At 32.9% G+C, this 12,177-nt stretch overlaps 2 protein-coding genes across 5 annotated transcripts in view; one reads left to right on the forward strand and one right to left on the reverse strand.

Annotated features, from left to right (window-relative positions):
* The window catches only part of LOC124427806 (zwei Ig domain protein zig-8-like), a 318,931-nt gene that overhangs the window by 139,264 nt on the left and 167,490 nt on the right, over positions 1 to 12,177 (reverse strand). The window lies entirely within an intron of this gene.
* Positions 4,458 to 6,356, forward strand: LOC124427802. The gene is made up of 2 exons (XM_046971113.1): positions 4,458 to 4,651; positions 4,730 to 6,356. The coding sequence occupies exon 2, from the start codon at positions 4,735 to 4,737 to the stop codon at positions 5,983 to 5,985; it is 1,251 nt and encodes a 416-aa protein (XP_046827069.1). The 5' UTR covers positions 4,458 to 4,651; positions 4,730 to 4,734; the 3' UTR covers positions 5,986 to 6,356.

The raw sequence follows: 12,177 nt of genomic DNA on the forward strand, positions 1-12,177 counted from the left end.
TGCGGATAGTTCTAAAGATGCCAAAAAGTCAGTCAAGTTACATCTTTCAGATTCATGATATCTAGCCCCTTCTTATTAAACATTACTGGCTATCAATCCTTCAGAAATAGCCAACATAACTAACTACACATCATTACACAAAACACATCAACAATTGTATCTTATTTCAACAAATATACTGTGATAGCTTCAATTAGTGCACTATTTCTTATCGCAAATCTACCTCACGAATTTCACAGGATCTTTTAAAAGAACGAGCGTTCTCCTATTAATTTGCGGGAACGCGGTGAGCGGTATTTTGGTGATGGCCTTCAACGGTATCCTAGCCTAGTGCCGTCGTCCTTATTCATCGCGACCAGTAGTGAGCCTGACGACAAGGAAGAGACATGGGAAATTCTCCATGCAAATCGACTATCATCGCTGGTCCGGTACAAGACGCTCTCGTAGTTACGCCCTCACGATGCAACAGAAAGAAATGTTATTTCATCTCTTCTAGTATTTTCGTTCGATCCAATTTTCTTAAAATAAATATAATATTTCTAACTCAATTTTCTATGCAGAGCATGTGACTTTGTCTACTGGAGAAAATAAAAAAAGAAAAAAAAAAGCGAAAAAAGAACAGACGATCACGTACTTTCCATCTTTTACCGTCTCTATTTTAGTCTCTTTCTTTATTTTCTTTTCTTTCTCTCCCTCTCTCTCTTTCTTTCTCTCTCTCTCTCTCTTTCTCTCTCTCTCTCTCTCTCTCTCTCTCTCTTTCTCTATTTCTCTCTTTTTCCATTTCGTGGTCGAGTAAATATTGACAGTCCTTGGGAATACTTAGAGTATCATGTGAGAAATTTTTATACGATATTATATCTATATATACCGAGAAACGTGGAAATTAAATTTTCGTATTTTTTTTAAATATTGTCGAAAATTTACAATGCATTATTATTTACTTCCTATTTCGTTTCATCATCTCTTTTGTTCCGTTCCTTTCTTCTTTTTTTTCTCCTTTTCGCCACCATTTCTCTCAAAAATTCATTCTCCTCTTTTGGAGATTAAAATATTGAAAGGTCGAATGCAGATTTGAAAATGTTGGTAAGGGATGAAACAAAACGATCAAAAAAAAAAAAAAAAGAAAAGAGAAAAAAATAAAGGGTGGCTCCAGAATTTGTTCCTGGGGACGATCTTTCGCGTGTTTTCCACTCGCACGGATAGCGTAGACGTGGTTTGACGGTTCGGAAGGAACGACCGTGTTATTTACATATATTACCAAGGAAAAAGTCGAAGAAGAAGAGAACGACGAAGAAGACGAAGAAGAAGAAGAAGAAGAAGAAGAAGAAGAAGAAGAAGAAGAAGAAGAAGAAGAAGAAGGTGGTACCCGGAGGACACGAATTTATGGTTCGTGCAAGTTCTCGACGGTCTCCATTTAGAAATGCTCTTTCTGAAAAGCATGGCTTTCGTCTCACGAAAATCATCCTGACTCTTCTACTCTCCGTCTCTCTATCTCTCTCTCTCTCTCTCTCTCTTTCTCTCTCTCTATTCACCTTATTCTTTATCCGAATGGCTACGTTGGAAGAGAGGCCACTCGTGCGCGGCCAATTCAGTTAATTTTTCCGCAGTGGAAGCCAAGAAGGCGATTTTTCCCGCTCTTTGCCTTTCTAGATCTCTGTCCTCCTCCTCTTTCTCTGTCTCCTTCTCATTCTCCTCTTTCTCCTCCCCATTCTCCTCCTCCTTCTCTGTCTCCTTCTCATTCTCCTCTTTCTCTTCCCCATCCTCCTTCTCCTCCTCCTCCTTATTTTCTCCTTCATCTTCTTCTTTTTCTTTTTCTTTTTCTATCTCTTTCCTTTTCTCCCATCCTTTCTATCATCCTTTTTCCTCTTCCCCATCGCCTACTTAATCCTCACGTTAACTTTTTTTCCTTCCTCACTTCTCCTTTCCCTTACGTTTCTCCTTCGACGAAGTAAGTCACGCAGCGTTTGTCGCCACGTATTGTTCCTTGAAAATCGTCTTCGTAGAAGTAGGTTTCCTCGTTCTTTCCTTTTGTTCTCTCTCTCTCTCTCTCTCTCTCTCTCTCTCTCTCTCTACCTTTCGTTTATTTCTTCTATTTCAGATATTAGAACCGCGTCAAGAGATTCTCAAAACGAATGAGAAAGAGAAAGGAAAATGTTGAAATGGTCGTAGACGGATCAAGAGGATGACTGCTTCTGAAAAGGTGAGGGAAGGGGGGAACATAGGTGATGGAAGGTGAGTAGTGGGAGAAAGTGATGTTACGATGTAGTGGAAGGTGGTGGGTGCTACAACGTATTAACTGCTTTCCGTTTAGATATTATAAATATTAAATCGATAAGAAGTAAGTTAAAGTATCGAATTTTAACAATAAAATGATTCATTTGATTTCATTTTACAAAGGAACATAAACTGATAAAATATTTCAATGGCATTACTTAATCACATTGTTCGGACATTGTTTCTATCTTCTTTTTACGTAAAAGTACGCGTCATTTCACGTTTCGTTTGATAATTATGGAAATTAATTTTAATAATTATCAATTAATAATTAATCTAATGTATTTGAATATATTGAAGATAAGCTGATAAGATGCCATTAACGTCGAAAGATATTATCGCCATGACGTCGAAACAGTTACTGTCCTTATAAGATCAAATATTTATGATTGTTTACTATTCGGCGTATTAAATGTATTTCTATGAATTTAGCACAGTAAACGTACGTACGACGTGGAATGGAAAGAAGAAAATAAAAATAAAAGTTGTGTCTACATGAATTGTATCTTCGTGTACTATGATATTTATCCTTCTCTCTTTCTCTCTCTCTCTCTCTCTCTCTCTCTCTCTCTCTCTCTTTCTCTCTCTCTCTTTCTACTTTGGTTTCAAAAATTTTGAAACGAAATGTTTATCATCAATGTTTATTTAATTGATCGTATTACGATATCTTTCTCAAGTGTTTGCAAGACATGGCGCTTAAATTTTTCTTTATCAAATCGATATAATGAATGTCTAAAATATGATAATCGTGCGTTAATTCAATCAGTTATACAAATTTACTCGAAGTGACTCCTGAACGTTCTTATCAACGATTAAAAATTTCTTTATCTTTGTAAATTAGTAGATATTAATATTTTAAAAATACTTTATGCAAGAAGATTCAATGATTTATTTGATCGTCGTTTATCCTATTGTAATTTTATTTGGATTTTCCGAAATTAAGCGTTAGAAATTCTTAAAAAATATTGTTTTTCATACAAGATTCCTTTGATTTCCATGGGAGAAAATATTTTTTCTTTTCTTTTGGATAACAACTTACATTTTTTATAACTGCAAATATATTCTATGTGAAGAGAAAAAGGGACAAGTAACTTTTGTACTGAAATATTATTTTTGATAATATAAAGATAGGAAGATAATCAAGAGTCATAATTCTTCTCTCTTGTAAAATATTTTAAATTTATATTAAGTCTATTAAATATATCACTTTTATCTTACTGCATATTACATCTACGTTAATTTTTTATATTCAATATTTAAACTCTGATTAATACGTCAACACTTTGTACATATTCTTATCTCGATTTTTCCTTCATCTTTCTTTTTTCTTTTGAATGAAGATTAAGTTTATTTATGTATATACATTTTTTCTTTTTTATCATATTTTATAATGACTCGTCAGAATATACTCAATGAAGATAAAATTTTATTAATAGGTGTTATTCAATAGAAAAATTTTGTCGTACATTATTCTTTCAAAATGAGAATATAACTGATAATGATATATGTAGTTAACATTGAAAATCAATATCTGGCTATTTATTTTCGCTACGTATTCACTATATATATATTGAATATGTATCCGTTAAATTGACATGATATGTTTGAAAATAAATACAGGTAAACCTTGATAAATATTTTATTATATTTAAATAAAAAAAAAAAAAAAAATAGCTTCGCAATTAACGTTTTTATAATAATTATGATTTTTGTTATTGCAAATAAAACAAAAATAAAAAAAAGAAATATTTTTAATCTGTCATCTTAAGTTCAGTACAGTTCTATTGTTTCAATACGTATATTTCATGGAATCTCTTTCTCTCTCTCTCTCTCTCTCTCTCTCTCTCTTTCCCTTTCTCTTTCTCTCTCTCTCTCTCTCTCTCTCTCTTTCCTTTTCTCTTTCTCTTTATCTCTCTCTCTGTTTCCCTTTCTCTTTCTCTTTCTCTCTCTCTCTAAGATAAAAAGCTTTTAATAATAAAAATGGTAGATATTCTGAAAGAGTTGTAAACGTATCAACAATGTCAATAATAATTTTCACAAGATTGCAAAATGTTTAACAACTAAACGTATATCATTGATTTGCGAATTATATGTTCATTCAGTACATTTCCTCTCTTTCTCTCTCTCTCTCTCTCTCTCTCTCTTTGTCTATTTGTTTCTTCTTCCTTTTATGGTTAACAGATGTATGTAAATGGTAACGACGTAGAATCATCGTCACTCGTCGGTTGTCCGTGTTAATTGAATAAACGAAAAGATAAAGTTAATTAGATCGTAACAGTTCGTTCGTATCAAGAAAACGTATAAGTATAAAATAGTGCGCTGATTGTTTCTTGTTTCTAAAACGTTCGTTCGTTTCGAATTAAATAAATAAACAAAAGTAAGCAATTAAGATCGTTACATACATATTAAATATATACGTATTCGTATAATTATACTCCGTCATTATAATAATCAGGGATAATGTCAGACATAAAAAAACAAATCGAGGAACATTTCAAGACACTAGCACCTAAATTGGCAAGTCTTCTACGCAATGATTATTACAAATTCGAGTACGAGTTGGAACGGCCAAATGAATCTATATTTTTCTCTAGTACGTTTTATATGAGGATAAAGTTTTGGATAAATGATAATAACGATATCAAAGGTAAGAATAAAATAGAGGTGAATAAGGAGAGAATAATAACCATGCGATTAGTTGCGAAGACGTCAATCATGAATAATGAATTACAACAAACAATGAAAGCAAATGAACAATTTTACAACGAGATAATTTTCTATCGTAATTATGCCTTAAAGAGCGATAATTTTCCAAAATGTTATTACTCTAATGAGAATGATCTCTTCGGAGCGACCTTGATTTTGGAAGATATAACTGTCAAAGGTTACAAGATACATCCAAAAAAGATCGATATACCGTTGGACGATATTTTTTCTGTTATGAAAGAAATCGCAAGATTTCATGCGAAAGGATACGTAATAAAGGAAAAACATCCAGAGAAATTTTTCGAGTTAATCAAAACTATTAAAGAATGCCGATACGATTCTAACGGTAACAATCCGCATGATCATTTCGTTTATCTATTGAATCACGTTACTTGCAGACCAATAAATTATTTGCGAAGAAACAATTACAACAGTAATATTTGCGACAAACTTGAGGAATATTTGAAGGACACTTATCATAATATAATATTGCGAACTATCAAACCGATTGAGCCATTGGCGATATTTTGTCACGGTGATCTTACCATTAATAATATGTTATTTAAAAGGGACGAGAAAGGGACGCGAGTGATGTTGATTGATTTCGCTTTAATACGATATGGATCACCTACGATCGATCTATCGACGTTCCTCTGTCTCTCTTGCTGGAGTCAAGTCAAATGCGAGAACTTACCAATGGTATTAAGGATCTATTACGATGAATTAATGAGATGTTTAAAGGAAAATGGTCTGAAAGATTTAGAGAAATTTTCATTCGAAGCTTTTTGGAACGATTACGTAGAACACGCATTATTTGGTTACACCATATGTTCTTACTTTTTATGTACGCTTATGGACGAAAATTCTTCGGTGATATTGGATAATAATGTAGAAAGTTTAACGAAAACACTCTTCGAATTCGGCGGTGAGAGAGTTACGAAAGCTTTAGCAGAAATTTTAATCGATTTGAAAGAACTCGGATGTTTTGACAAAATTTTATCTTGATAATTGGGTTATCAATGATCGTCCAATGAGATAAAAATGAGACAAAACATTGATATCGATAATTGTCAATATCCCGATACTTATTGTCCATACTCCTATCAAGAATTTTTCATTTTTCTGATCACACTTGTTTTATAATTTTTTTTTTCTTTTTATTACTGATCGTTGAAGAAAATATCTTCGAAACAAGTTTCATGAAGACAAAGAAACAAAAACAAAAATGAAAAGAAGAAGGAAATAAAATTAGAATCTTTTACAAATTTTTATTATAAAAAGGTATCGATATTCACCAATTTTTTCTGTCGTAAAGAACGAGAGATAGAGAAAGAGAGAGAGAGAGAGAGAGAGAGAGAGAGAGAGAGAGAGAGAGAGAGAACAAGAAAGAGAAAGAGAATAAGGAAAATAAAAAGATTAAAAAAAAGAAGATAAAAAATTCGTTTAAAAAGTTGACGGCCACGTCTATCGAATACACCGAACAAAGCCTTTTACCATCGTGATCAAAGTTAAAAGGAGAAGTTCGAGGACGCGCAAAAATTATTATTCTTTCGAACGTAGCGATAGCAGAAGACTCAGGTTGGTATCTGCCTTTCAAATAACGGCGTACCCATGCTTTACTACCGTGGTTACTATCGTGCACCGGGGAAAAAAAAAAGAGAAAAAAAAAAGAACTTTGTCATTTCCATATATTTTTCCGCGTGCGTCTTGGCGCGCGCGACTCGCAGGAAATTCGTTTATCACGTCGTAGCCTGAATTTCAAACGGGGGGCCCTGTCACCCCCTCTCCATACCGCCCGTCAAAAATTTCCTTTACCTTTTGCTATGAAAGAAACGAGAGAGAGAGAGAGGAGGAGAAGAAAGATAAAGACTGTGCAACTCCTCGTTCAATTTTCTTACCTCTTATGCATGATCATATATACGAACGAGTTGAGATAAACGATAAAAAATAGAAAATACGTGAGGGAGAGAAAGAGAGAGTGAGTAAGAGATAGAGAGAGAAAGAGAGAAAGGAAGAAAGAATTCAAGATAGTTTTTAATCAATATCAGACGTTAGAATAAGTGTGAATATTAACGCGAGTGAATAGTAACAATTTTAATTGTAAAAGTGTTAGTAATATTTCGTGAAGTTCAGCTACAATTGTAATAAATAGGGAAGAATGAGGAAAAGCACTTTCACGAGAAAATTTCATTACATCGCAGAAAATCGAAAGTATTATATATTTGTATGTAATAGATACGTGTATATATAACGTGTTTATATACGTGTTATATATATATATATATATAATGTATGTATGTATGTATATATGTATGTATGTATTTACGCACTTACTTATGTATTAGTACGAACATAATATATAATAGATATATGTATGGAGGTGCATTCTGGTGTTGCTTTCAAACGTGGTATCATATTCCGTAAAATCGAGTCTACATGGTGGGTAGATGCATACACATATACATATATGCATATAAGCATATATACGTACGTACGTGGTCATATATACGTACGTACTTATATATTGAATGCAATTTATACGAGGTTGCATCGATCGACGTGATATAGATATCACAATAACGAGGAATTGTTCATAATGAGAGAAATTGGATATACACGTTGTAGATACTTAGAATATCATCATAGATACATTCGAGGGAGACTGATTTATGGAGATTATTAATATTAATATAAAATTGATCTTATAATTATTTGATATAATTATTCAATATTTTTATTCAATATATATATATATATATATATATATATATATATATATATTTATTTATTTATATACAAACAATTAAATATATAACAATTGAATAATTATTTAATCAATTTATAATATTCTTATGCTATGATCTTTCTTGTATATTGTTTCCTTGTTTCTTTTTTTCATAAATAAATATTAAACAAATTTAATGAAAAATTGTTTTTTATTAATAATAATTCTTATTGTAGGACGATCTTCTCTTTCTTCATTTTTTTTCTTTATTCCCTCTTCTTTCCTTTCTTTTTTTTTTAAAGAATAAATATAATTCTTTTGATAATCATTCGTGCAATACCAATCGTTCTTATCGTGCTTCTAAAGAAGAAGTGTACAAGTTTGATCGTTAAATTCGACGAATCCAACATTTTCTACGCGTTGCCGACAAGTTCGAGAACTTTTTGAGAGGTCGAAAAGAGTTTAACGATCGCTGACAAGTAACATGTGGATAGCTCTGCTAGAAGGAGAAAGAGAGAGAGAGAGAGAAAAAGAGAGAGAGAGAGAGAGAGAGAGAGAGAGAGAGAGAAGGAGAATAATGTTATAAAGAACTACAAGCATTTAGGAGAGTTAAATTTGAAACGAAAATCTGTAGAAACAATTAAATCGAATATTAGTTCATGAGACCGAGTATTTTTGGGGTTTTTATTTTTTTCTTTTTTTTTCAAATTTCCAATACATTTGCAATTTAGAAATTATTACATATTATATTTCACTTTACTATCGGTCTAGTTTTATTCTACTACGGAGAATAAAAATAAATAATACTCGTTTCGATGAAAGAAAAAACAAAAGAAGAAAAATAAATTACGAAATAATTATCCTATCGATCGAGAAGTCTCTCGAAAAGTCATATTTCAAAAAAAAAAAAAAAAAAAAGAAAAGAAAAGAAAGAAAAATGACGATAAAAGTTTAATACGTACTAATACGTAAAAAAGAAAAAAATAATATTTCCAAAAATTTAATTTCCCATTAAGAAATAAGTAATAGAAGGTATATGCATATATACATACATAAATACATAAATATATAATAACGTCGATCATATTTATTTTAAAAGGGATACGCGCAATTTTTTTTCTTCATGTTTTAGCGTTTTAATCCGACGAAAGGTAATTCAGTTTCTTGAAGTAGAAAATATTTTGACAACGAAAAAAAAGAGAAAAAGAGAATAAGAGAGAGAAAGAGAGAGAGAAAAAGGAATGAGAGAGAAAGAGAGACGAGGGGAGAGAGAGAGAGAGAGAGAGAGAGAGAGAGTGGAGAATGTTGGGCGTTGAAGTCGTGAGTCGCGTGCTCCAAGTTTTAAGATGCAATATTTTAGAAGAGCTAGAGGAGAAGAAATGAAAGAAGGAGAGAAAGAGCCCTTTAATGCGACAAAGCAAATAACCTTCGGTCTAAGAAGATTGCGAGGGAAACAAGGTCGGCCAAGGATGCGAGTGCGCTGTTGCAGAAAGAGAGGCAGAACTTACACGCCCCTTACTACTCTCTTCTCCCACCATTTTTCCCCGCGCCCCTCTATACCGTCTTTCCACAAGTCCCGTTCTACCCACGCAGAATCTTGATAAGCAAGAATAGCCAGATAAATAAATTTCACCGTCCTCCTCTCTCCCTCTCTCTCTCTCTCCCTCTCTTTCTTTCTCACGTATTCCTCCAAAAGCTTTTGTATCGAAATTCTCTAGTGTTATTTCTTCTGTGATCTGTATTTAAAATATCTTTAACAAATGTATTATTACCGAAGAGTGTGATTTATGATTCGACGATTATCCATATATATATACACACAATTATGTATATAGATATACTTACATAAGTGGGTGTGTGTGTGTGTATGTGTACACACTTATGTATGTATATCTTTTACGTTTATAATATCTTATATCTCCACAGGAATAAATATTTTTGCTTTGTACGAGTTGAGATCAATGATTCTAAAGTATTCATTGTATCCACAATATATATATATATATATATATATATATATATATATATATATATTCAATAGAAAAAAATTACAAAATAAAATAGTAGGAAATAAAACGATACATTTTCCTCATGTGTATATTTCACACCTTACGTTCCTTTCAATGTACGAATGATCGATGATTCGAAATAAAAAGGTATCCAATAAAAAGGGAAAGGGAAATATGCGGTAAGAGTAGAAAGGGTCTTGCTTAGTTGGCAGATCGAAATATTTTTCGACGCGACTCGTGACAAATAACTTTGTTCCTAATCCGAAATTAATTCCGTCCTCGTCGTAATTTATCGTTCTTAAGGAAATAAGAAAATAAAAACAAAAGAAAAAAGAAATGAACAAAGAAAGAGAGAGAAAGAGAGAGAAAGAGAAAGAAAGAAAGAAAGAGAGAGAGAAAAAGAAAGAGAAAGAAAGAGAAAGAGAGAGAGAGAGAGAGAGAGAAAGAAAGGGAAAGAAAGAGAGAGAGAGAGAGAGAGAGAGAGAGAGAGAGAGAGAAAGAGAGCGGTGCCTCGGCACGCGAGCGCGCATGTAAAGAACCGGAGGAAAACCTTGGATTACCGATAACGTTATCATTTTATCTTTCGATATGGTTGATCGATAACACGAAGGAAAATATTCACGCTAGTTTAAAAGGGGAACAAAACGACCGTTGATTACTAGCTAAAGTAATAAAAAAAAAAAAAATTGTGATATTGAATCAATCTGACGCATACATAATGTGTCATTGAAAATGTGTCAAATGAAAAATGATATTTCATATGACAAATCTTCCACTCGTTGGATCAAGCAATTATTCCACGCTGTTTGAGGAATTTATAATGAAAATGACTTTTATTTTCTAATCACATTATATATAAAGTGATGTAAACCCAGATATTTTACTATCCAATTGTCAGTTCGATTATATCTATCGAAGTATAGAATCGAAGTATACAAATCGAAGAATATTTTCGTTTTGACATGAAAGTTTTTACATACAAATGAAAAATAAATGTTAACGAAACATATCAGTTAACTGGACGATATATCACGAACAATACTGTCGAATATGTACTTCAAAAAGAGTATTATGTCTCTCTCTCTCTCTCTCTCTCTTTCTCTCTCTTTATCTCTCTCTCTCTCTCTTTCTCTTTATCTCTCTCTCTCTCTCTCTCTCTCTCTCTTTTACTCTCTCTCTCTCTCTCTCTCTCTCTCTCTGTCTGTCTCTCTTTTACTCTCAGACACACGTACACAATCTCTCTCATTCGCGATACGTAAGTATGCAAATGCAAGAGTACATTTATCTCGGCACCACGCCCATGTATTTCCTGGGAGCTTCCGGACGCATTGTCGGTAGCGAATCGAATCCCCACACCCCTAGTCGAAGCCGCTACCCTCGTACCCACCCTTCGAGAGCAAGCATCCCCCTCCCCGTCACCCTTTCCCCCCTTCTTCATCCCGCGAAATCCCCGTGGTGCCGCCACCCCAGTCCGATACTCCGGAGATTTACGAGCAAACTAGCCTGCTCCCCAGGGCTAATAGACCGCCAAGTTATGGGCCAATTCAATTTAATTTCTAAAATAAACAACCGCCGACGGCGACGTAGGTCAATTTATTCCTAAATACCGCGAACCACCTACGAGATATGCTAGTCCTCAATTTTCTATCTCTTTCTCTCCTTCATATTCTAATCTCTTACTTTGGTCCACTTGTACCAATAGACTTATGAACATACAGAGAATAATGGGCCATGACTTGTTCCATCGAAAATACGTATTGTTCGATATAGTTCAAAGAAGAAGAAGAAGAAGAAGAAGAAGAAGAAGAAGAAGAAGGAAGAGGAGAAAAAGATCGATTCGAAATAATCCTTCAAAATTTTGATAATTGCATATCACATAGCATTATTACCGGTCGAATTGATACAATAATAATTAACTTCATTGAAACAATGAATTATAATTCAATCGTAATAAATGTATATACGATTTATGTCGCAACGATGTATGATAATCATTTAATATAATTATTCTTTCATTGAAGATAGATTCGATTTTAATCGATCTTAATTACGATATATGCATACATATAGATATAAATATATATAATTATATTTTTTATTGTTTTATGAATCGAGTTTGACGTTAGTATAATATAGTTGATTAGTCTAATTATATCCTTTTGATATTTCGTTAATTCGTATTATCTTCGATTGCAAATTAATAATCGATAAAATCGACGAAGAAAACGATGAGAGAAATAAAACGAATTGTTTTAAAAGCACAACGAAAGGTTTCGAATTCGTGCGCGTTCGATAATAATAAAACCACGTTTGAAATAGATGCGAATAGACAATTATTGGTTAGGGTATACTTCTAAACGAAGAAGTGGTCCAAGTTTAATGAATTTCCGTGCTCCAACTCGTTTCGAGCCGTGAATGATCGATGCCTGTTAAATCATGAAAGGTTAACACGATCTCGCACTC

This window comes from Vespa crabro, chromosome 1, assembly GCF_910589235.1.
Source record: "Vespa crabro chromosome 1, iyVesCrab1.2, whole genome shotgun sequence".
NCBI lineage: Eukaryota > Metazoa > Arthropoda > Insecta > Hymenoptera > Vespidae > Vespa > Vespa crabro.